The sequence below is a fragment of the Leiobunum rupestre genome, chromosome 7 (genome assembly GCF_980474605.1).
Source record: "Leiobunum rupestre chromosome 7, qqLeiRupe1.1.hap1, whole genome shotgun sequence".
NCBI lineage: Eukaryota > Metazoa > Arthropoda > Arachnida > Opiliones > Sclerosomatidae > Leiobunum > Leiobunum rupestre.
Window position 1 is genome coordinate 13,146,531 of NC_143390.1, and position 27,786 is coordinate 13,174,316.

General features: G+C 37.4%; 1 protein-coding gene across 4 annotated transcripts in view; it reads right to left on the reverse strand.

Moving 5' to 3' along the window:
• LOC149934744 (homeobox protein OTX1-like) overlaps nucleotides 1-27,786 on the reverse strand; it is a 111,316-nt gene that overhangs the window by 9,513 nt on the left and 74,017 nt on the right. For 2 of the 4 annotated variants that reach the window (XM_090154001.1, XM_090153999.1), the window contains exon 2: nucleotides 24,571-24,820. In XM_090154001.1, the coding sequence (XP_090010127.1) occupies nucleotides 24,571-24,673 (103 nt within the window). In that variant the 5' untranslated portion in view covers nucleotides 24,674-24,820. Of the gene's footprint in view, nucleotides 1-24,561; nucleotides 24,821-27,786 lie in introns of those variants that run through there. The other 2 variants (XM_090153998.1, XM_090154000.1) reach the window with 2 other exon arrangements.

Here is a 27,786-nt window from a genome sequence, read left to right on the forward strand (position 1 = left end):
ACGCGTCTTTCAGTTGTTCGACTATTTGGAGAACGCGTCTTTCAGTTGTTCGACTATTTGGAGAACGCGTCTTTCAGTTGTTCGACTATTTGGAGAACGCGTCTTTCAGTTGTTCGACTATTTGGAGAACGCGTCTTTCAGTTGTTCGACTATTTGGAGAACGCGTCTTTCAGTTGTTCGACTATTTGGAGAACGCGTCTTTCAGTTGTTCGACTATTTGGAGAACGCGTCTTTCAGTTGTTCGACTATTTGGAGAACGCGTCTTTCAGTTGTTCGACTATTTGGAGAACGCGTTATTTAGAGAACGCGTCTTTCAGTTGTTCGACTATTTAGAGAACGCGTCATTTATTTGAACGAATATATTTAGATCTGACTTTTTAAGATGTTCGACAATTTCGGGAACGCGTCTTTGATGTAGAAGACTATTCCGTTGAAAACCAAATTCGTATTTCAATTTTAACCGCTCTTAAGCATGAACTAAATTAAAGAATGAATTGGGAAAATGTAACAAAGCCGCCATAACGGTTAAGTTGAACTTCCTATAACAGTATGATTCGTAAACAACTTTTAAAAAAAATTGCACAAAAGTAATATAGGAAATGTCATTCAACAACATCTGGAAAAAATCATAGCGACAAAGCGATAAAAAAATCTGTGGAAACTGTGTTGAACACGGCAACGATATGGGAGCTTCGAAATGCTCTTTTTTTCATTCCTTGGAAAACGCCCTTGAATACAATTTGATAATCTCATCACACACTGAAGAATCCACTCGGACGCGGAGAGAAAAACTATTTTAAATCGATCCCGGGCCCATTCATTTCAGGGGGACCGCGTCAGAGGGGTACGAGCCGACCCTACCTCAGCCGGCGGGACCAAATAAGAATGCGGGGATTAATTCCCTGGTACCAGGGGTTTAATACGTCCAGGGATTAACGTTTCGGGGTCCCTTTACCTTTCCAGAGTCCAAAATCGGACAAAAGAAAGGTCCCCTCAGTACGGGAAAAGCCGTTTTCTAGACGTGGATTTAAAAGACGCTAACAATTATTTAGGTTGGCCTGGCAGCCTAACGCGATTGGCTGGCCTCGACAAAACGAAACGCCACCTATCCCCGAAATTTAATCCTTCTATTATACTAGTTCCACACCGCGCAAATATACATACGTATCGTAGACCCGGGATGGCCGTTTTTCGTTTTATTATATTTGGAAATATATAAAAAATATATGATACTGGCTCTCGTTACCTTGCTCTTTTCAACGCGCCCGAAATTCATTTTCATTTTCATCCGCCGTCGATTTATTTGCAAAATACGTGTCCTTTCAAAATGCACCGTATATACCTTACGTGACACAGTGGCTCGGTTGATGGCATGAATTTCAAATGCTCGAATTAACTTGCACAGATTTTCAGAATTATCGCCATTCTAGACTATTTCCAGGGTTAAACCTTGAATAACTAAATAACTAAAACTTTATTTATGTAGTTATAGCGTAAGAAGTGGAATAACGATAAGTACGACAATTAGCAGAAATTATTTCCAATCTGATATAGCAGATCAGTTCAGATTGGTTATTTATCAATAAGGATGTCAATTACAGGGTTGCCACAGTTTTTTCACAATCAAATTAAATAACGTTTCCAGATTTTCCCTGACTTATTTTATGCCAAGATTTTCTATTTTTTAACCTATATATTTTAGTATAAAAGTTTCCTATTTGCAACCGAAATTAAATTAGATCAATTTTTAAAATTCCCTGACTTTTCCCTGATTTTTATACCCATATTCAAATTCCCTGACTTTTCCAGAAATTCCAGGTTTTCTAGGTACCGTGGCAACCCTGCAATTAATAATCTTCGCTTTTATGTATCAGATCAGTTCAGATTGGTTATTTGTGAGAATGAATCAGATACAATTTGATATTCGATTTCTTTAATATCAATAAGTATGACAATTAGCAGAAATAATCTTCGCTCTTATGTAGCAGATCAGTTCAGATCGGTTATTTGGGAAAATAAATCAAATGCAATTTCATGTCATACTTATTCATATTAAAGAAATCTGATAACTAGCAAAAATTATCTCAGGTCTTATATAACAGATCAGTTAATGAATCAGATACAATTTGAGATCATATTGCTTAAATATAAATATAAAACTGATCTGATAAACTGATTATCTTGAGATATCTGAAAATTATTCACTGAATAGCCTGAAATTAATGCGGAATCCAATTTAGTTAAGATTCTAGGTATAGTAATAGCATAAGTAATTAATACAAAAAAGTATGGCAGTTATTAAAATTTATCACCGAACTGATTTTCAGAGCTATTGCGCAAACAAGGTTTAGTTCTCAGCTCAGAGCCCCCTAGGTCCCTAGTGTCTAAATACGCCCAAGCGCGTGATTGTCAGATCGGTAATAAAAATAAACATCAAAACAGTATAAAGTGTCATACTTAACGTTATTAGGTTACTTATGGGTATAGTTTAAGTAACGTAAAAGGACATAATTATTACAGAAAACAATATATTTTAATAACTGTTTGTCACAGGGCGTCATTATCTATTGTTATATTTATTTGTTGTCAGGGTTGTTACCAGGTTAAATTGATGGCGATAAATACCGAGATGTGGAAATAACTAGCTACAGAAACGAAATAAATAATTAACCAGCTACAGAAACGAAATAAATAATTAACCATTATGTTTTAACTATCTTTGAAATTCGAAAGAGTTTTAATTTTAGTTAAACCATGGCTGCTTTGTAAAAAACAAATATGGGCCATCAACTGGACGTGTTATACTTATGGGAATTCTGTTACTTATGTTATAACCTTTAAGGTCTCTTTTCGCACTTGACGGAAAATTAGTGTCGTGAAGTTGGATGTAGGCGGTAAATCGAATGCGGAATAATTTCCGCCAAGTGTGAATCACAGGTGCGTCAAGTTGACGATAAAAATTCTTCATGTTGAGAACAATATCTTGTAAGAACACTTAGAAACAATGTCAAGTTGGTTAAATCTGACAAATATGCAGTTTATAATAACAAAACGATAAGCCTCGATTAATTTTTGAAATAAATTCACTTCATAAAAGTGGGAATGTATTTATTTAGACTTAATATAAATAAATAAATTCTTGAAAAAGGAATGCTGATTTTAGTAAAATATTAAGAACATGTGTATATAAAATATCCTAAATAACTGGTTTTTTTGCCCAAAAACCTTTAAAAAACGTAATTGTTATTGCTTAAAAATCGAATATTTTAATATATCATTTTGAATTTCTTACAAGAACTCGTGTAATCTCGTCTAATTCAATTGCGTGGGTTCAATTTGGCAACTATTTCGATATATCAGGTATAAGATTATTGAGATTTTATCAGATCAGTTGATATGGGTCCAATGCAAATCAGATTATTTAAAGCCAAAATTAATCTGAATTAATTGCAAACAGACTAACAGACCGATTTTACATATGCCCTGATTAAATTAATTTTAAAATTTTCAGTACTATTTATTTTATTTGGGTTTTGTTAGGTTATTTATTTACTAAACGTATAAGGCAGATAACATTTCAGCTAACTGAATCTGGTCAGATGAATTGTAGCAGATCAGTTCAGATCGGTTATTTGAGATTGTGATTTTGAGATCAGATTGCTGGGGGGGGGGGGATAATATAAATGATACACCTGATCTGACTAACGGATTATCTTCAGATCTTTTAGCATTATGACTGAAAAACCTGATCAGTTGGTCGTTGGAAGAATTCATAGACAAGATTACAATTATCGTGATAAATATTTTCAACTTGAGGTAACAACTCGAAACTATTGGCGAATTCAATTTACATAATACAAATGTGTAAAAATGATCACCGAACGGATTTATAGAGTTATTGCGCAGTCAAGATTTCGTTCAGTACAGAGCCCCCTAGTGTCTAAATGTGCCCAATGACTATAATCAGGGTTGCCACAAAATTTTCAAATTCAAATCCCCTGACTATTCCCTGTTTTCCCTGACCATTTTAACAGATTTTCCCTGACTTATTAAGGCCAAAATTTTTCTTTTATATTTTACTTTTATCATAAGTTAATAAATTTAGATGAACTTATATTTCAGTAAAAAGGTTATTGCAATGTTGAAAAAATTAGCCAAACATTCAAGGAAATAAATGATAATCGTGGAATTTCTCATAGATCTAGAGTTAAATTACCTTCAAAAAGTGCCAAGATAAAATTGAATTCCCCCACTTTTCCCTGACTTTTTAAAAATTCTTAAAATTCCCTGACTTTTTAGACCCATTTTTAAATTCCCTGACTTTTCCCTGTTGTGTGGCAACCCTGTATAATATACTTCTCAGTTCGGTCGCGAGTCCAAATAATAATTAGCAATTAAACCAAAAATAAAAGTCGTACTTATCGATATGACTTTACTTATGGTAATAGACATAAAATAGGCTTTCAAAGAATCGTAAAAAGCTGACAAGAAATCAACCGCAAACTATTTCATCTCGCGTGAAATGTGGGCCAAGGAGGGAAATGGCGTGTTTTGGCAATTTTGTTGATATTCCAGAACATAACAGAGGGAGGTGTGAAGGAACGGAGGTTTTACAAGGCGCTTGAGGGCGTAATTTGGGTAGTCCCGAGAATGCAAAGACGGGCGGCTGTTTAGGCGGCACGAAGCGCAAACATTTTAATCCGAATCGCAGCCAAGCGCTCCCAAAAATCGTCTTCCATTTGATCCCCGACGGAGGCCAGCGGGCACGAAAAACCAACCGGGCCGCGGGAAACGGGACAACCTTGTATCCATCTAACAACCGCTATTCCAACGAAGAGTCACAATTTGTATCGACAAGAATATATAAACCATTTCTCCAACGGCCATCACTTCATCTTCTGATTTTCAAATAGGACTAGTCCATTTTACTTTGACTTTTTAAAATTTAGTTTTTTAAAAACGAAATTTGTAGTCGATTTATACCAGATTTTATGGAAAATATAGGATTCATGCCATTAAAGTTACAGCAAAATATAATTTTCAAATCGAGGGGACATTTGAAAAATTTGAGTACGGAATTTTTAGTCTCAAACTGATTTCAGAAATGAGAAACTGCAGTGCAGATAAGGGTTGGCACAATTTTGTCAAGGGTGGAAAAAACTTGATTTTTCCGCGGTTTTTTCCACCTATTGTTTTCCTGTTAAAAACCGTGTGGAAAATCGTACTTCCATGGTTTTTTCCAACTCTAGGGGCAAAATTCAATTAAAAATAAATAATAAAAGCAGTATATTCTTCTATTCTATTCACTCTTCTTCTGGGCCCTTTTTCATCTCTCCTATTTGCAATGACCAAATTAGTCACTTAATAGATATATCAATGATTAATTTAGCATGATTAGAGATTTTTTAATTTTTCCCGGTTTTAACATGTCCCGGCAAAAATAGGTTTTTGCCGACCCTGGCAGTGTTGATACTCAGAGTTAGCCTAAATTTTAGTGTAAATCGTGACTAGCCACTTTGAAAATAGTGACAAAAAAGTGACTAAATAGTGATCAAAACGTCACTACTAACAATCGCCGCGCATTTGTAATAGTAACTTTCTATTTCTTAAAAGTAGTGTTTTCTTATATTTTTTTCCACATATTAGTAATTAAATTAGAGGGGTAGAAATAAGATAATATTTTTGTATAGAAAACCTATCAAATTGAAAAAAAGTTACTTTTAGTGACCAAATTTAAAAAAAGTTACGTTTGATGACTGGAAACTGTTTTTAAGATTCATGTTGATTTTTGGTTTTTCAGGCTGATTTCGAGATTTTGGAATTCGTTTTCGAACAGATTTCGGCATTTTGAAGCTGATTACAAGATTTCTAAAATAATTTTTAATACTAATAAAATGAAAATTTGCTTTAATAATTGTCTGCACGAGCTAAGATTTCTAATACGGTGGAAACTGTTAAGGCTTGAATCTGTTTGACGCGATAACTGACATAATTTTGTCAGAAATTTTTATAGTTTTTGAAAATTGGAAAACATTTGGAAAATAGTGCTCTTATAGTAAAAATTGGAAAATAGTGCTATAGTAAAAATTATAAAAATATAGCCCTGTATTTTTATTATTTAATAATGATGAGCTCTATTTCGTCAATGACCGTGTAAATCATTACGTGGCTACGAACTGAGAATTATCAGTGTATGTTCAGGACTAATTAAAAATCGAAACGACTTCAACAGTAAAAATAAAGTTTACTTTAGTAAAATAAAGATAAATTATTGAATCGGAAAGTAGAATTAACTATTAACATACACGTGCACATACTACGCCTAGAAATGCTCGAGGGGCAGGTCACTTCCATTTAAACGAAATTTAATCATTCTAATCATGGTCTAATATTTTTAATCAGGATTTAATCATTTAAACGAGGTTTAATCATTCTAATCATGGTCTAATATTTTTAATTATATTGAATCATTTTAATTAGATTTAATCATTTTAATCAGATTTTATCATTTAATAATAATTAAATCAGATTTAAACATTCTAATCATGATTAAACGTGATTTAATCAACTTAATCGTGATTAAATTGAATTTAATCAAAATAATCACGATTAAATCGGATTTAATCTTTAGAGGGGTGCGTCGTTAATCAAGGAAGTGACCTGCCCCTCGGAAATACTGCTTAATCTCGTTATTATAGTGTAAGGATATTATGACAATGGGTAGTCCAAAGCAAATGTACTTTTGAATTATAATTCGGCAAAATATTTATTATTTTAACTATTAAATTTTAATAGTGCCTTCAACCGATTCTTAGATACCAGTTGCGTTATCTGAACTGAGGTAATAATTACGATAGATAAAATATCTGAGTATCCCCATATACGCTCAGATATTATCAGATCAAATGCAAACTGAAACCAATCTGAATTCGTTAGAAACTGACAAAAATAAAGTGAGTTAGATGCCCCACAATTACCGATTTTACTTGACGTAAGATAACTTGTTCAGCAAACTGAATCTTGTCAAATAAATTATTCCAGATCAATTCAGATCGGTTACTTGGGATAATGAATCCGATATAATTTTAAATCAGATTGTTAAGTGGTGAAAATATAAAAGATTAGCCTGATCTGATTAACTGATTATCTTCAGATATTTGGGAATCATAACCAGATTGATCAGGTAGCCGTTGGAAACAATTCAACATTTAGAACCACTAAGACCCTAAATTAGGCCTTTGAAGATTGCCTTCAATCAGTAAAATTAATCAGGTGCGAAGGCTGTTCATAGAAATCTAAACTATAATTCAAATAACGGCAAAACGCTATACAGCCTGTAGTACCTATAAATTAAAATTAAACAATCCGCTAATTGAATATTTATTGTTTTGGTAGGTTATATTCTAAAAGTTTGCTAATATATTTAACAAACAAGTACAGTTTATTTTTAAGCCGCACACGAATAACTATAATTTATTGATTTGAGATTAAGTGAAAAAATAAATATGACATCGTTTAATCGAAAATTTACTAACAGGAAACTCGTCACTATGTACTCTTTAACAAAACGCGTTAACGAAATTCTAATTGCCATTTGCTATTCTTCATTATTTGGAAATGTCATACTTATTTCTATAACGTTACTTATGGTTTAAAAGCGCAATTTGATGGACGTTCATGTTCTATAATTACACGTTAGTCTCGAATTTCAACACGTCCAAGTTTTTAATAAATTTTCCATTTATTTTTAAGTCGATGTCGAAAACAGCTTTAAAAGGCTTTACACCGTAAACCCTAGTAAATATAAAAAAAACTGGATAACATAATCTCCGTGGCCCCTTTTGGCCGTCAATCAATGTTGTAATTAAGGTTTCACCACTGTTAAATGTATTTTATTCAATTAGTTAACTATTATCCCGACAAATCAACGCCGTTACATCAGATTCTTCGAAAAACTCTCATCGTATCTAATTCTCTCATTTTTTTGCAATATCAATTTCTAATAGCTACGAGGGACAGGCAGATTTTAGGGGCCATCGACCACCATCTGCAGAAAGAGTAATTAAATATGCCAGCATACGTTCAACTTTTTATACACCGCTTATTAAAAAAAACATTGTTGCTAAAAGATCAGTTCGTACCTAACACGAAACCGAACGGACTTTCCATTTGTAACCATCACCAGAAGTCTATTATATCTTACGCGAAAAGTATCCATATGGGTCATTAAAATGAAACAAGCAACTTCGCAGGCTCGACGCGGATTCCGTTGAGCGCGAGTTATCCGACCAATCACATCACCGAGGCTATTATTTCGCTTAAAGGAAGTATGAACTAAAACAAAAAAAATAACAAATATAGTCCGAAGGTTAAGTCGCCATCTACATTTGTGAAACCGAATATTTGGCGAAAAAAAACAGTAATAATATCTTAATATTTATTTTATTTAATTGTTAATTTTAATGTAATATTGATTTAATTGTTAGTTTTAATGTAATATTGATTTAATCGTTAATTTTATTGTAATATTTATTTAATCGTTAATTTTATTGTAATATTTATTTAATTGTTAATTTTAATGTAATATTGATTTAATTGTTAATTGTAATGTAATACGTAATTTAAATTTAATATTAATACGTAATTTAAATTTAATATAAATACTTAATTTAAATTTAATATTAATACTTAATTTAAATTTAATATTAATACTTAATTTAAATTTAATATTAATACTTAATTTAAATTTAATATTAATACGTAATTTAAATTTAATATTAATACGTAATTTAAATTTAATATTAATACGTAATTTAAATTTAATATTAATACTTAATTTTAATTTAATAAAATTTAATATTAATACGTAATTTAAATTTAATATTAATACTTAATTTTAATTTAATAAAATTTAATATTTGTCTATTGATAGACCACATTTTAAGGCAGAAATAGAATTAGAAAATAAAGATAGGACGGTCTTCGCCCCATAGGTACGTGTTTCAAGCGAATAAGTAAGATAGGTTAGGTGAATACTTATCTCGTAAGATATGTATTATATGCTTCTGCTACCACTGAAACGACGGATTTAATGACAACGTCGAAGTATGAACCAGACGCGATACGGAAAGCGGAAGTTCGTCGTTTTTACGACCATATCAGACGAAATTTACGGGCATCTCAATTAAAACGCTATAACTCGCTAACTTTCGCAAGACACATTTCGCCACGAAATATTTTTATTATTTTTTTTAATGAGAATGACAGTTCAACGTAAAAGCAAATTATTATTATATTACTGACATTAAAAGGGCCTCTTAAATTTTACCGAATTTTTCATCTTTCTTAAAACGACCAAATGTATTTTTTAATTTTTATTTTACAATATTACAAATTTAACTTAGTTTGGTTCGGAAAATTAGAAACTTCGGTATCAGAAGCACATATTATATCACTTAGAGAGAAGTATTAATCTTTACATACTGCTTACGCCATTCGCGCTTGAAACATATAACTTTGTAGGCTCCCGCTATTGTTTTAAACTACACATATACGTTTCGAAATTAGAATGCAGCCCAATTTTTCTAATTAAGTCTTCAAATAAATTTATTTAAAAAAATAATAATTACACTAAGGTAGAGAAAATAAACCTTATAATTAGGTTAATCAACTATGGTATCAAGAAAATATGGCCTATAAATAAGTAATTATCCCTACGCGGTGTTATAATAACAATTATTTCAATTTCACATAAAAGCGGTTAAAACTGCACTTTTAAATATTAGATTTTTTGATTAGGTACAAAAATTTTGTTCGAATTTAATTTAAACGTTATTAAAAATATTATTTATCATAAACATAACTTCGACCAAGTTTAACGTCCACATTTCAACCATATTCGAATTTACCACAAATGTTCAGGCTTACGATAAGTTTCAGCCATGGTACCATAATTTGACTTTCACCACTTCCATTCTTCAGCTGCCTGCGAAGGCTCACTTTTCACTTTTATTTCCTGGATTGATGCTTTCTCTGGTAAGATTTACTTCTGGTGTTAATTACTATATAATATCATAAACCCAGTTTCGTATTGAAATATAAGAGTTAAATTTAGTCGCTCAAAAATAAAATCTTCAAAGAATTTGAAAATTCAGGAGAAATTTGGTCAAGATGGCGACTGCAGCGTCACACAAAAGTGTGGATAAAACCATTCGCGTTGTGAAATCACAGTTAATTTTAGTTGATCTAAAAATAAAGTTTCAAGAGAATTCGCGACCGAAACGAGTATAGATGGCGTAACGGCGCTAGCTTCTCCGAGGTAGCGCGGCTATGATCTAGCGTTTGCTACAGACAAATTAACAAGTCATAAGAATGGTTTTTCTTAAAGAGTGAGTTTCAAATTATTCGTTACCGTCTTATTTTTGTTATTAAACGAATCGCTTACGTTTAAAGTGCCCAAATATACAGTTTCGTTGCTTTCGGATTCGTAGTTAATTAGAAATAGTTAGTAGAACGCCAAAACAATTATAATTTTGGCGTGGTAATTGACTGCACGTTTTTTTCTCATTGGCCGCTATCCCCGACAAAGAGTTTAAGCTAGGGTACAAAATGTAGATGCTACTGATTCCGTGGTCACATCCGAAAAATCTCCTTACAGAATTATGGGATTCTACTACTGAATTTTGTACGTGGGTGCTTGCATGGTTTTAAAAACACACACTCACGTTTATCCTTTAGAGCGCGCGCTGAATTGGCATCGCCATATTATCTAGCAAGGATATTACAAGAACCATCTTGGTAGAATAGTGGGGACTATAAAATCTACCAGATGCAGTTGGGAAAAATCAGACAGAACCATAGTCCATGACGTCACAAACTAGCCGCGATTAAATTACCGTTCAGAATAAAAGCCGCAGTAGGGCGCTGCACTTAAATTTCATTTGAATATTAAATAAACTTAACGACGGTATTTCATCAAGTGAGTTACATTTTCGGAAAACCCATCGTCAAATGAACGAGAAAAATATAAAGTAGTTCAGTTTCTATTCCGAAAATCAATTTGCAACTTACTCTTTAAATAAACTTGTATTATAAAATTATGTTAAAATGCAAGTATCATTATTTAATATTTATTAAGTCAAATTTACGAATAACGATAAGGAAAAACTAATAGCGTCTGCTTTAGCCGCTATCTACCTATCTAGCTTTCAATGGCGAACCAAAGGGGGCGGTGCGATAGTTCTCGGTTGCTAATAGACGCTAGCATCTAGGGTGGTGTGTTGCATCTAGGAGCAACAAACACAAAGAGATCGCAGCTAGCCTTTAAACACGCTAACGCAGTGTTGTGTACAAATTTCATTGGACGAACCTTTACGCTGAGCGTTTTACGGAAAGGGGGAAGACAATTTCCGAATTTTCCCCTTCCGACGGCAGCAGGCGCTAATGCCTCTAACCAATGAAAATTGTACGCCAGAAAATGCACGACTTTTGACGGTTTGCGTTCTCCTTGTGTGGGGTGTTGTGTTTGTTGCTCCTAGCTAACATAAACTCTATGTCTAGTTCAACTTGTTAAGAAATTCCACGTGCTCCTTGATATTTTAGCGTAAACGGGTTCGAGCGATTTCGCGCGAGCTACCTAAAATATACAAAAAATGCGCGTGAAAGCTAGACCTATAAACCAACCAGGGCTTTCGCATTTGATATCTAAAATTTCCCTCTTGCGATAACTATATTAAACGAAAAATCTCTTTTTTGACTTGGAAATTCCTATTTTTTATCCCTCGCTATATTTTTGAGATTGTAATACTAATTTATACAAATATTCAGTTTAATTCTGAAAAGAATATAAGGTTTTATTTTTTACAAAATTACTTACATTTGAATAATTTTGCCAAAATATATCCTCAAAAGTCGCAAATAGATATTTAGATCAGGACTTTCATTACTATCAAAATTACCAGCATTTTAGGAACGTATTATTTTTTTTTTAACATCTGAGACTCATAACATAACATGGACTAAATAGACAATTAGATAGTGTTGTAAGTTGGAATATTTTCCTGAAAATGACCGAGCCCCTTTTCCGGATATTTTTCCGAAAAAAATAAAAAGTTTTAATTCCATGATTAGTAAGTAACTTTTGTAATAAATAAAAACGTCGTTATATTTGCATATATATATTTTTAAAAAGTTTTTTCTTTTATAATATTTATATGTAAATATGTAAATATTATAAAAGAAAAAACTTTTTAAAAATATATATATGCATATATAACGACGTTTTTATTTATTACAAAACTTACTAACAAACGCATATAGTAACAACTGTACCATTACCTAAGAATTTGTCCATGATTAGTCTAATATATTGTTTGCAAATTTAAATAAAGCGGCATTTTCGCCTCATTTTTTCGAAGCTAAAAGTAAAACTAAACATCTAGACGAGCTTTAAACTGATTAAAAATGTAACACTATTAATGTTTTGTAATATGTTTACGGTTATTAGACATTTTATATCGATGAAAATATAAAAACATTAAAAAGCCTTAAAAAGTAATTTCAATTTTTCCGATTTACGGAAAATTTTCCCGCATTTTATTTTTCCGGAAAATTAATAACTCTACAATTAGAGTAGTCTAGAACAGGCAATTCCCTTTCTTCCCTCACTTCCCACTGCGAAAGGCCGTTTTCCCTCTTAAATTGTACTATTTTTAACAACTGAGACTCATAACATAACATGGACTAAATATACAATTAGAGTAGACTAGAACAGGCAATGTTATCAGAAAAGCTTGAAATTCTCATTTTCCCCTCTTAAATTGAACTATTCCCTTTTAGCGTTTTAGAAGGTTGTAAAATCCCGGAAAGGGAAAAATTCCCCGCCCTGAAACCGACACATTACCGGCAAGCGACAAAGAGCGTAGAAGTCCCAGGAGACCAAACACATTAAGAGAATCTCGCGGCTATAAATACAGCGCGGATAAACGCTTGATTTGATTAGCGAGCCCGAGTCGGAAGGTGGCGACGCTAAACGGATTTTTTCATCGTGACCCTCCGGCCAAAAGGCCCGTTCGGAATTCAATCACAGCCACCTATACGCGTATAATAAGGTCTATTTGGACAAAGGGGTCCATTAAGTTAGTTTAAATAATAATTTCCAAGTCAGGCCGCTAGGGGAAATCTGGCTCGGGCGTCGACGGCCCCCGCGGCCACGGAGAAGGGGCTTCCCCGCGCGGCGCGGGAAAGATGGCGGCGGCAGATGGGCTCATTGAAGACAAAATGTTGTCAAAAAGTGAAGAGTGGCCGACAATGAGTAAACTATGGTACGCGCTGAATGTAGATTATTTATCGCGACGGGGGACAAGCTAGAGTTGACATTTGTTCAACGTCGCGTAGATTATCTAACCCGCCGTTGCGTTGGGTAGTGGTGTCAGCTAAGTTACGTATCGTCGGGGGACCAGCAGCCCCTTCGGGATTTACGGAGGGTGAATTTCGGTAGACCCTCTCCACCCCTCGACATGGGTGCGCGACCCTTTGAAAAGAGCTTTTAACATTTGTTCAATTTTGGACGAATTATGCAGTATACATAAACAAAGTGAGCCTCCTATTTTAACACGGTTCGGCTTATACGTTTGTTTTGCTATCACGCGGTATTAAAATTGGATACGTTATACAGGGTCGCCATCTGGTGATCAACTTTATAAAGATACATTTTACGTACATATCCATGACAGGGTTGCCACAATATTTTCAGATTCAATTTTCCTGACCATTTTAAGAGATTTTCCCTGACTTTTTAAAACGAAATCATAAATTAGTTTATAAATTTCAATCAACCTAAATTTCAATACAGAAGTATTATTGCAACGTTAACAAAATTAGCAAAACTTTAAAGGAACTAAATAACAATCAAAGAATTTGTCAGATAACTAGAGTAAAATTACCTTCATAAGTCAATATAAAATTAAATTCCCTGACTTTTCCCTGACGTGTGGCAACCCTGGAGAACCAGGAACTGCAAGATACTGTTTATTTGTTGCTTTTTGAAATGATGGAAACTTTTTACCTGTACGGTATGCAACAAGACTGTCTCCTTTTAACCAGGTAGCTTTTGTTTTTGACATATTAAGGCCGACTACACAGTTATTTGGTTTACTCTGTCTTTCACTGGTAGTTGGCTGCTTGCATAGCATATGTGTCTTGCAACGAGCCAGCTTCCAGTGAAAGACAGAGTAAAACCAAAGACTATGAAACCTTTCATAGTCTTTGGTAAAACGAATAACTATGTAGTCGGCCGGCTAAGAATGAAATAAATGTTTCCCAACTCATGATAAAACCACAAGAGCATTTCGTTTGAAAACACCCATCCGCTTTTGGCTGTATAATCGGCGCCTCGAGCGGATTTTTAACAAAGTGAGGATCACGTGCAAATATTTTCATTTAAATATTAAAAGAATATTCCACCGTTCGGACGATTGAAATTCGAACAAATGTAACTACTCTCTGATTTCAAAAACAAGTGCTAATAAAAATAATATTTAAGTCCCTCGAGATTCTAACGTCTTTGGTAAACTTCAACTAGTCTGTGGTGTACGCATCCGTGGTTAGACGAGAAATTTACTGCGCTTACAAGGAGATTACCCGAGGTGTTACACACCGATTCAAACTCGGGCAACGGGTTTGCCATGGCAACAAAAAATGTTTTTTACAACATAAAATAACATGGGATTTTGTCCGATTTCCCTGTGAAAAAAATTTAAAAAATTGATAAAAATGACCAATTTTGATTTTTTTCGTCAATTTTTATCCATTTTTTTTTTAAATTTTGGTATTTTATTTTTTTTCAATTTTGTTAAATGTTTCACAGGGGGGATTATAAACTTCTGATGTAATGTATCTATGGATAGAAGCAATTCTGTAACGTCTTAGGGTATGCGAAACTTCTATGCAAGTCAAATTTCTTCGAAAGTATTTAAATTTTAGCAATGCATCGATAGGCACTTCAATAAAATATCTTCAAGGAAATCACCAAGAACTAGAAGAAATGTATACGAGAGCCAAGACCTGAAAGTTACTAATTATTTGGTGCTTGTGGAAATAATGGAAACTTTTCAACTGTTAACAGAACGTCGTGTTTTTGGTAAGTCTTAATATGTAAAAAAATATGACCTGGTTAAAAGGAATCACTGGTTGCATACAGTATCGGTTAAAAGTTACCATTATTTTAACAAGCACCAAATAAACAGTAACTTGCGGGTCCTGGCTCTCGGAAATATAACTTTCTGGGCGATTTCGTTGAAGATGTTTTATTGAAAGGCCTATTAGAATTTTAAGTTTACAGATCCACCTAGCGGCTAACACGAAAAGCTCATAAACTGCTGGATTTTCGTCTGCTAAGCAGACAATTTAGCTTTTTAAAATACACTTATAAACTGCTGGATCTACTGTGTATTGAAAAGCAAAATCGTCAGACGAAAATCCAGAAGATTATAAGCTTCTGTAACATACTGTGAGTTTACATTTTACTTATTTAAAAATTATATTAAAAAATTATCAAAACATTTCATTCCAATACACGCTGTTTACCGCACTTTCTCTGAGAAAAAAAATTGTTTTTTACATGTTCTACGGCTTTTGTGTTGTAAGGTTTGGTCCATGTTTAAAATACGCGCAAAAAGTCAGAAGCATACAGAGCCGAGAGTAATTGGATTAGCAAACTACAAAGCGACAAAAAGTATCTATATAAGCGAGGAATCGAGGGTGGCGGAATGATATCTACAAAAGGGAATACAATATTTCACGCGCGCTGAAAAAAAACCCAAATTGGAATTCGGAGTCATGCGCGGCTAGCTTGACCTCCGCCAAAGTTGACTTAACTTTTTGTCCGCGCGAAATGCAAACAGAAATATCTGTCCCTGCCTTTGAAAAATAAGGCCTAGTTTTCATTATTCGATCGCTATTTTTCCGCGGGCTTTGGCGGAATTACCGAGATTTCCGCCAATGAAAACTGAGCTTAAAACGTCAAAAAGTTAAAACGGGGAGATTTCCAATAATAGGCGCGTTTCAATGTCGAATATAATCGAACATTTATAAGTTTTTTTGAAGCCTTCTCCAAAACCCACAGCGTGACAAACGGACGCACGTGCATTTCTGTTTAGGCCTTCGTAAGTTACCTCGTTTCGCGTCCTAACGTAAACGGACGCGGATTTTACCCTCGTCTTCGCTTTAGGAGCCAACTAGCGGCTGGTTTTTAATAATAAAAAAGCTCGCCTCGTAAAACATTCGAAACGCGGAGGGATTTCTCAAGAATTGGCGCGATTCGCGACGCGAAAACGCTCGAGCAAACAGGCACGGTTCTCCCGGGAAAGGCTTTATTTGCCAAGGCCCGCGTCGATTGTAGAAGGGAGAACCGCTCTCGAAAACGCGTCTACCCGTGGACGCGTCGAGAGGCGGCCGGCGACTGCACGTGTCACGGCGGAACAGGTGTGCGCTCGCCGCCGAGGGCAATCGTTCGGCGAGCGGGCATCTTATTGTGCGATCGGCCTTCTAGTTTCTCGAAAGGTAAACAGTGAAATTTACGAGCGCGTAAAGGAGAGAATGCTGGATGGGAAGAGTTTGTTTGTGCCCGGCAGGAATTCCGACCCGGAGCTTGACCTACAGCGAAGATACCAGTAAAAAGAATCGCTATAATAGGCGATTTGGACAACGCTTCTTCTATTATTAGACCAAAGAACAGGCTAGACGTACGCGTTCGCGTTCGGTGGCCGAAAAACGTTGGGAACTTAATAAAATTAACTAAATTTTGTTATTCAAATTGTAATAATATTATTAATAATAACATAAATGTATAATATTGTTATATGTGTGACACTTCCTATTCTTGACATGCCAAGGTTTTACTGAGAGCTATTCACAAGACCGACTGCATTACGGGCTTAGTCGCAGTTTTGCGTCCGATTGCTAACTCGTCACACGTAGCCATTGACAGCGCCTCGCTAGGGGGAGATTTTCTTCTTGTGATGACGTCCCTTCGTTACTAGCCTCAGTAAAATATTCCCAAAAGTGACAAAATTATGGAACAATATTATGGACTTATGATAATAATAATTATCCGCTAGGCAAGGCACCACTAGCCTTTTAATTCAGGTGACCAGGCTACGACGCGTAGGAGGGTGGTGGAAAGCCCTTCATGCCAGGCGAGCCAACAGCCCACTACACTAACTATTACCGTTAACCTCTACAAGTTTTTATGGAAAGGGGAAACCGAAGAACTCGGCGAAAACCAATTTTAGGCAGTGGGGAGAGAACTGGAGTGGTTCCGAGTTTCCACCCAGTGCCAAAAGCTGGGATCGAACCCGGCTACTCTTGTTGCGAGGAGAAAGTGCTAACCATATTTCGAGACACGTTTTGCAGCATAGTCTGTGCACAATAAAGTTACGGCTATACACGATCACTAACGCGTTTTCTAGGGCGTGCTTAATTGATCTATTTGCAAAATTTGCATATTCACAGATATTTTTGGTTAGGTTCTAGAAACTACCGTCTGCCATATTGTGGTTTAGTAACGAATCTGGTGCAATTTTTAAACATGGCAGTTTTTAGAAACAAATTGTATTTGACAGTTTCTGGAGTTTCAGCCACAGAAAAATATTTCACTTTTTGCTAAGCGAAATATGTCCAATAACATAAGTAAAAGAGTGATTGACTAAATCAATATACTATTGGAAACACAGATGGCGCCATATTCCACTTTGCTAGATGTTTGCTTAAAGGCCGACTACATAGTTATTCGGTTTACTCTGTCTTTCACTGGACGCTGGCTCGCTGCAAGACACATGTGCTATGCAAACAGCCAACTACCAGTGTACGACAGAGTAAACCGAATAACTATGTAGTCGGCCTTTAAAAGGAGTATAAACTAAATCAAAAAATCGTCTGATAACACGAGCTAAGACTTATTTTTAACGAAACTAGCGCCAAACACCCCTCGCTTGTGGTGGCCGAAATGTTAAATTCGTTGATATATCATAAATATGTAAAGGTGTAAAATGTGAAAATGACACTGCTTTGGCATATTTACCATATTTAGTCCCTTTAACAAAATTTGGAACCAAGAATTGAGAGGCGTAGACCTTCACGAGTCGCTGAAACTGTCTATTATAGGATCAAGCTGATCTCCGACGTCTACTACACTCAATCGCGTAATAAAAAGTCAAGAAAGGCAATTGGAATGTTCGGAACATTCTGAAAGTCAAATAAAATATCGTCTTAAAAAAGGTATAATTCGTGTTTGTCCAGCTCGGTGGGCATCGTCTATTGTGCAGTGGCCCGCGAATGGGCCCCCGCCGACCCGGGCCTTTATTTCTATCAGCGAGACGTCGCCCCCTCCGCCCATTCGGCCCTCCCCCTGAAACTGATATGGGACCGGGCACAATAGCTCGCCCGGGGCTTACGACCAGTTGTCAACTCCGCGCGGACCAAAAAAGGGGTCTCCGTTTGTTATCTCGTCAAGCCAGGATTCCGACCATTTTTGCACGTGCGACGGACAATGCGGGAATATCCCAAATTTTATCTTCCCCCCCCCCCACCCAACTATTTCTCCACCCGCGAATCGAGAAAAACATTCCTGATGTCCTCATAACAAAAATATAAAAAAATCAAGTCCAAATATACCGCCCTCGTTTCACTATAGTCTGAGATAAATTAAAACTTAATTTTGTTTCTCTAAATAATATATAAATAACGGGGTTTGAAATTTAGTGCGCACAGCTGACAACCGATCAGATCATACGGGTCGTAATTATTAAATATCTGGAGATATTAATTCCATCAAGTTAATCTTTAATATTTCCGATTCATTATCCCAAGTACAGGGTTCGTACAAATTTTCCGGAATTAAATTCCCTGACATTTCCAGGTTTTCCGTGACTAAATTGCCAAATTTCCCTGTCCATTTTTGTAGATTAAATTTATGTTTTGAGGTAAAATCTTGAAAAATGTTAATTATGTATTTTTAATACATTTTTCAAAAATTTATTTGCCGGATTTTTTTGGACAATTTTAAAATTCCCTTACTATTTTGGACCATTTTAAATTTCCCTGAGTATTTCCTGACCATTGGGAATCATTTTCCAATTCCCTGACTTTTCCCTGACCTTTTGGAAACATTTTCAAATTCCCTGACTTTTCCAGGTATTCCAGGTCGTGTACGAACTCTGAAGTAATATCCTTTAACATATGAAAAGTATCTGCCATATTTAATCCGACCAAATTCACTTAATTAAACAGTTAACTAAATCGAAATAAACAATAATTAAAATTTCACGTCACAGATCACGAGGTTAAACGCCATACGATCCCGCGAAATAATCACGTGACCACCATGGGCGTCTTAATGTCATGGCCGACCTATACGCGTTACCATGGCAACGAACACAATAGCTGTTTATTACGTGCACACCAACAGTGCAAATGAATGACATACAAGGGCTCGCACGATATTAGATGAGTATATGGGGATACTCTGATATCTGGTAATCATTACCTCGGTTCAGATAACTCAACTGGGATCTTGGAATCGGTTGAAAGTACTATTAAAATTTAATAGTTAAAATAATAAATATTTTGCCGAATGAAAGTAGATTTGCTTACGATTAACCATTATCATAATATTCTTACAGGATAATAACATTTACAACGCTCAAAGACATACTTACATATAAAAAAACTGTAATCTCAACCAGTAAACAACATGATATTGGGTATAGCATAGGTAACAATATAACATAATTATGGAAATTATCAAAACGTATGACAGGGTTGCCACAATATTCTCAGATTCAAATTCCCGGACCATTTAAGTTATTTTCCCTGGCTTTTTATGGCCAAAATTAGACAGTTTTAAACTTTTAATTTAATTTAATCAACTTCAACGTAAAAAAACCTTTCAATGATCTAAATAATAATAACATAATTTATCATATATCTAGATTAAAATTACCTTAAAAAGTGTGCCGATAAAACTAAATGCCCGGACATTTTACAAATTCTTACGTGCAGCAACACTGTATGACTGAACCGAGTAACCATAGTTATTAGGCAATGTAGATTTAGTTCTCAGCACAAAGCCCCCTAGTGTCTAAATATATTACTACCAAGGACGATAAAATGCTACTCAGTTCGAGTGCAAGTCCAATTCAGCGTTGGAATAGTAACTGTGTCGAAAAAAGTCTTAAAATTAGCATTAAAACAATAATAATGGACTTGGTATTACGTTACTTATGGGTAAAAGACATTTAAAGTTAATTCTACTATTCGCGACCGATACGAGTCTGGTTTTTGGATAAGAAATTTAGTTTTCATTTGTTTTATATCCATAATCGAAAATTATCCGTATAATTTCATATTAAATCGTTTTATAACCGCGAATAATATCCATAAATAAACAGCTAACCGTTATTTTGCCGGTTAATTTATCTGTTTCCCCGAGCTCTGTTAAGAGATATACATTTGCTGATAAATACTATATAATATCATAAATATGATAGTGAAATCTAAGAGTTAAATTTAGATGCTCTAAAATAAAATCTTCAAAGAATTTAAGGGTTCTGGAGAAATTTGGTCAAGATGGCGACTACAGCGTGAATAAAACCATTCGCGTTGTGAAATCGAACCGTTAATTTTAGATGATCTAAAAATAAAGTTTCAAAAGAATTCGCGACCGAAACGAGTATAGATGACGTAACGGCGCTAGTTTCTCCGAGGTAGCGCCTATGATCTAGCGTCTGCAACCGACAAATTAAAAAGTCATAAGAAAGTTTTGTTCTTAAATAAACTTATCAAAATTTAATTAAACGATGCAAAAATTATATTAAAATGCAAGTATCATTATTCAGGGTTGCCACAAAATTTTCAGATTCAAATTCCCTGACTATTCCCTTACTTAATAAGGCCAAAATTTTAATTTTATCAGAAGTTAATAAATTCAGATGAACTTATATTTCAGTAAAAAGGTTATTGCAATGTTGAAAAAATTAGCCAAACATTCAAGGAAATAAATGATAATCGTGGAATTTGTCATAGATCTAGAGTTAAATTACCTTCAAAAAGTGCCCAGATAAAATTGAATTCCCTGACTTTTCTGGCCCATTTTTAAATTCCCTGACGTGTGGCAACCCTGTTATTTATAAAGTTAAATTTAAGAATAACGATGGTGAAAAACTAATAGCGTCTGATTTAGCCGCTACCTAGCTTTCAATGGCAAAACAAAGAGGGCGTAGCGGTAGTTTTCGGTCGCGATAAATAACGAAGCTTTGTTATATTTTCTACTTTCAATTCATTTTACAGAAACATCTATTACACCCTAATAAAAACACGGGTTAGCTTTAAGGGGGGGCGTAGCTGGGGGGGGGGTTCCAACGTCTCCTTAATCGGGAAATAACAAGGTTCAAAGGGCGGAACGGCGGGCACGCGCCCCAAATTAGCGAGTGAGGACAAGAAGGCGCAAAAACGGGTCCCTCTGGTGGTCACTGTCCAAATTAACACGCATGGCGGCCCAGCCCCGCGCGCCGAGGGAGGAACCGACCCCGGAGAGCGGGGTCCACCTTTTCCGCGGAACTAAGCCGCGGAAAAGCGTTCCCGCGCTACGTCTAATCATCAAATACGACTCGCCAATTTCGCCCGCGTCGAAGTTCCGGGGTGAAGGATACACTAATTTATTTCCTATTACTTATATACTCTATTGAAAACGGCAGCCACCAGAGGGGGTGCTGGGTACGGGATAACCCCATCTCTTTTACGGCTCGTAACAGCGCCGCGGACAACGGGCAGATGCGCCCAGCGGTCAACAATAAAAATATCATTGTCACCCGTGAATATATGACATTGACCAGAAGGGAGATATAAATAGAAAACATTATAAATGAGAGAATGGAGATAATATTTAAATTGCTGTCTACGTATCCGCGTTTTATTGTAAGGGAAATGTAAACACGCGAATCAATAGTTCCACAAACACGGAAACTTGTTTAGAAAACTATCAATGTTTCGGCTTTAAATTTTACGTTTTCCGGCCCCTAGCGGTTATTTTCTCCGCGATGCAATCATTTTCGGAAACAATTTAAGGAACATTGAATGAAAATGCTAAATTACTTGGTACAGGCCCGACGAAAGGGTACCGGGGCCCCGGGTTTGGACCAGTCTCCTTTAAGAACCTATCTACCGTTATAGCCGGCTTTCTTGGGACGCAGAATTACCGAGCTCGAGCCCGCTCTCTTGGGGCCCTGACTGTGGACAGGGCCTGCATTGGGTCACAACTATCGAGTCGACCACCTAGGCCCTCACGTTTTCCGGGGGCCCCACTTTCAGTGTCAAACTATTTTCTAATCTCTCGCTGCCTAGGGCCCCGCAAACCGTAACGCCGGGCCTAACTGTGTAGGTTTAGTAACGGCCATAATAAGAAAGTAACTTTATGAGCTTTAACTCCATGGAGTTGGGTTTTTGTTGGTAAACATCGTAGCGCCTGGTAGTGCACTTCTCACTGAGCACGGGATTTCAAGGGCGTATATTGGAACGCGTCTTCTGCCGCCATGAAAGAAGTATTAGAAAGAAAGTTTTACTGACTAGGTAATAAAGGCAAGTGCCTAGGGCCCGCGCTATCCTAAATAATAATAATCAGCTAGGCTAATGCCCAAGGCACCACCTTAGGCCTAAGTCATCAAGCGACTTTTGAAGCCATTATAATTCAGGTGGCCGGGTGACAACGCGTAGGAGGGTGGTGGCCAGCCCTTCATGCCGCACGAGCCAACAGCTCCCTACACTCACTATTACCGTTAACCTCAAAGTCCTGTACGTTTATTTACAGTTATTTTAGGAAAGAAATGGAAATGGTACATTGTGACCCGGTTAGAGCACTTGGACTGGGGTCTATGGGCAATATAGGCAATATCCTAGGACCCGTATTCTAAAGGTAAGTTTCCCTACACTTATTTTAGGTGAAAATGAAAATGGTACATTGTGGCCCGGTGAGAAGACTTTGACTAAAGCCCGGAAACCCGCTAGGGCGGCCCTGAGTATTACCTCCCAACCACACGGAGTTAGCAAACCCTAATTTAACATAGTACATCAATGGATTACCTCAAGTTCGTCGGATATAGTCCGAAAGGAGAGAGTAACCGTGGCACGATAGAGGTTTCTTCAACGAGGAGAACCGTCGCCAAGTCCAACTCGAGCGGACGTACCTCGAGAAAGGATGTCCACGCGACAAAACGCGGCCGAGACTGTGGCCAGCGAGAGACGGCGACTGGCGTCGAATTCCGCGTGTGGCTCGGATGTTGGATGCTGGCGTCGCGTCGAATACATCAAACGGCGAAAGGTTTTTATATCAAAAGCGGATTTAAAAGACGACACTCTCGCGCAAAGGCTTACGGCTTATAATAAGCCAAGGTATTATAAGCTCCCAGCCGGAGAGAAAGTCGCAAAAAATGAGAGAGCAAACGACAAGAGGAGGATTTAAAAAAAGAAGAACGGAGGCTGGAATCCGCACCTATATACTAATCGTCCGTGACGACGCAATCCGCTTTGCGCCCGAAGCCGGACTTCACCAGACGCTGAGGCCAAAGGCGCCGGGATAGGCGCCCAACGCGGCCCGGGATCCCACCTGGCCGTTGATCCTCTTTCGGAAGGAACGCGCCGACGGATTTTAATTCGTATGTTTACCCTAATTCCGGCGAAAGAGTCCTTCGCCAAAGAGGGAATTAAGGGCCAGGGGGCCCGGATTTTGGACCGAGAAATTCAACTACATCATAATCAGCTTGTAAATATTACCGGGGAGGGGACGAATTCCAAACCAGGGAATGGGGGGGGAGGGACACGGAGGGCGAAAGAGGAAAGCGAGGTATTAGATTACTTTGGCAGTTCGGACTCTACAATTACCAGCTTTGGAAAGTAAGCTTTTCGAAAAATAGACTTGATATCGCGAAGACGAAATGATGGGCCGCTTCTTAAAATACTCGTCGTAAAGGTACACCCGAGATGATACCGGTCCGGGTTTAAGGAGTAGCGGAAGGGGGGGGGGGTGTGATGTTGGAACTTAAGCTACAGGGACCATCCGTCAATGCAGTTAAGGAGCTTCGTCCCCCCCCCCCCCCCTCGATGGCGTCCCTTTTTCGTCTTTCTAATCGGCTTTGGGCTGATATCCCCTTCGGCCGGCGCGTTAAGCCTTCCTAGGACGGCTTAACGCGATGCCGGCGGCCCGACAGACGAGCTCAAATCCGTAGCCCCAGAAACTGGCCAAATTCGAATACCTAAACACACACCGTCCCCAGACATCCGCGAGAAAACGAGTGGACGCGTTCCGTAGACGCTCCACAAGAACCGCGAAGACACGCTGTTAAAGCGGCCGGGACGCGAAACTACGCGGTTTAAAGTAACGCGAGAAACGTAATGATAGCGTATAACGATTCCGTTCGGTCGTTGTCGAACGGAATCGCTCGTTAACGATTTAGAAAGGATAGCCAAAAATGCAAGAGTAATAATGAAATAAAAGAATGTGTTTGTTCTTACAGTACTCACCCGGGTAACCGATCGCACCGGGGTGATGCAGCAGGTCGTTCGAGGACGTCAGGCCCAGGCCGACGGCGGCGGCGGCGTACGGACTACTCTTCAGGTAAGCCATTCCGGGGAAGCCTGAAGAGCTGCAGCTCGTCGGAGTCTGGAAAGCCAGCTCGGAAGCTTTGTCTCTTCACTCCTACTTGAATAGAACGACGGGACCACTGACGGACGACTCGAAGCGCCGCGGACACGGATTGACCACCGCCTTGACCTAAAACCAACAAAAAACAAAAACAAAAACACGTTAAAATCAAAATATCAGGCGTTAGATTTGCAAAATGCATTTCCGATTTTTCAAACGAACGATAAATAAATAATACGAATGAAAAGTTAAGTAATTAACGCCCCCTATTAAAGATTAAAATGGTTAAGTTGTTAAGTCCTAGTATTTAGTAGTAGGTCACAAAATGCGCACCCAAAAAAATATCGGCGGAAGATTATAAGCCGTACTCGAAGACAGCCAATTCCTGAGCAACCATGGTTTGGTGTCTCTTCGGCGGGCTCCCGAAGTCGAGCCGAGTTCCGCGCGTGCCACGCCGAGGATTTGCGCCTCCCCCTTTCGCCCTCCCCCGCTCCCCAACAAGCAACAAGCCCAGCTGTGTACCGGCGCTGGAACAGACGTCAGTAGCGGACCATTCCCCCTACTTCGCCTTCCCCCCTCCCCGCTACGAAAGAGGAGGGGGAAGTTTCAAACCTCCCCCCCCCTCTCGAAGAACGGCTACGTTCGCCAACTAGCAACCCATCATGGCCCCCTCGGGATTATTATTCGAGCTATAGTCGAGAATCCTAACAAGCTACCCTCCAACAACTTTTTTCGGGACTTCTCCCTCTAGAAAGGTAGGCGGATGATTCTCTCCAAATTAATTTCAACCTAGCGAGCGCGACGATCGAGGGAGATAAGCGGGTAGCGAACGCGAGGGCGGGAGGCCGCTCTCGATCGCGATAACCTCCGCTATCAGGTTAGGTTGGCATCTCCTCGCAATTGCGCCAGGAAAGAGGCATTATACAATCTTACGGGAAAGTTTTTTCGCGTCGCGGCCCTCGCCGTTCCCTCCCGCCAGAGCGCGCCACTCGGCTCCTCCGATAAGGCGCCTGCGCGACCAATGGAGGGTCTAGTAGGCAGGAGAGGCGTTGTCAAGGGAACCGTCCAAGCCGCGTCTCTATTGGTTAGGATTTTCTAGGCGGAAAATGGAGCGAGGCGTCGAGGTGGAGTCTCGCGACGAGAGAAACAACGTCGTTTTCGTCGAAGCCAAGGCCTACAAATAGCAAAGTTTTATACGGCCCCAGAAATAGAATGATGACGAAGAAAGGGGGAGGGGGAGGGGGGTGAGACCCACCGAAATCGAAAAGAAAAGTTGATGTAAAGCGCATTAGGCGTCGCTCTTTTTGATATAACCCCGCGTCTACTCTTCCCACGTAGAGCCAAGTCACGATCTGACGCGTTACAGTCTGCACCCCCGTTGCCGCCTTCATCCGAATTGTCAGGCGAGTTCCGTCCATTCCCGCTTTGAAAGCGTCCGTGGATACGCCCGGAGGACTATACGAAGGCGAGACGTCGTGCGTTTCCAACTAAGAGGAGAGAGCTGCAGTCTCGGTATGAAGAAAATTGATTGGAATGTTTCTCGCCCATTCCCGATGACTGCTGCAGCTGCCTTTTCTTTATTTTACTTTATTTCTAGCAACTTTTCTCTTATATAACCTTTTTCTTTGGTGATTTATTTTACTGGGTGGGAGGGGTAAAGCGCGTACGAAGCCGGGAGAGGGTGAAATAAGTTAAATTGACAAATAAGGTGGCCAATTAAGGAGCGCGATTGAAAGAAACTACCCGTCTAGACGAGAACGTCTTTATGTTATCGAGGACGTTCGCGGTATCAAATACTACCAAGGCCTAACGTCGCTGTGTTAGGATATAAAAATTAGTTACTAAGCCTACTAGACTTTATATAATGTATATTTTCGCGCGCAAAAAAAGGAATTTTAATTTGTTAATTCAAGTAACGCCATCTGTCGGGGACTTGTTTATAAATATTTTTAAAGACGCAATAATTGAATAAGTCACATTAATTGGTAATCTAACAATAATTTTTGTATTTAAGATTAATGTTAAAATAAAATCTAAATTTCTGCTTTAATTAAAGTTGCGGGAATTAAATCAAAAGTTAATTTATTTTTTATTAATTACAGACAGATAAGTGAAAGGCGATACAATTGGAGAAAATCTAGAGTTTTCCGTTTGAGAGCAGAGCTTAGGACTTGAAAGCTAGTCTAGAACGTTCTCAGAACCCTAAATAGGTTCATGGTGGAGTTAATGAACTACTCTTATTAATTATTAAACTTTAAATACCGAGTAGTAAGAAACCGGGGTTAAAAATGTATTTAAAAAAATAATAATAATTTGAAGTCCGTATGTATATTTACTGAATTGTAAAAACATTTTTATTAAATAAAATAATTTTTATTTTTATTATTATTATTATTATTAAATAGTAAAATTAATATATTGTGCGTGTTAACTTAAATTGATCATAATTAAATTTAATTATAACTTATAATTTAGTTGACATTGATAAAAGAACTGCTTTTGTTCAAAAATCGATTTGAATCAAGTTTTTCAAAAAAACTATATGATAACAAAGCTTTATAATCATACTAGCACAAACAACATAATAAATATAAGTATGACAATTAACTACGTCAGCCAAACAAAATCCACAAATAGCGCCACCCAGTAGAACCGAGGCTTTATTTTAAAACGCTTTCAAAATGAAAACTAAATTATGATAATAAAAAAATAATCTACGAATAACAAATTCACGATCAAGTATGAAAATTAATTTAATTTTAAATTCAACCCTTTAAACAAAAAAAGAAACCTATCGCAAAACAACGCGGAAGGCGGTAAAAGATTAGCAGGGTCAGTTTCCAGAGGTGGGCAAAAAGTTGCGAGCGTTCGGAAAAATGAGCATATAGAGTTTTAAACACGGCTTGCTCAAGTGAGCGAGTACTCAAGGCAAACGAGTTTATTTTCTCTATCTCTAATTGAGAAGCCTCTGGGCGAGCGCCGAATAGTTCGCTCCGGCGTTGATGGCTGACGGCGCGCTGAGGGAGATTCTCCCCTCGACGGGTTAGTTCCCTCACTTTTAAGCGCTCACCGCGCGCTGAGCGAGATCTCCCGAT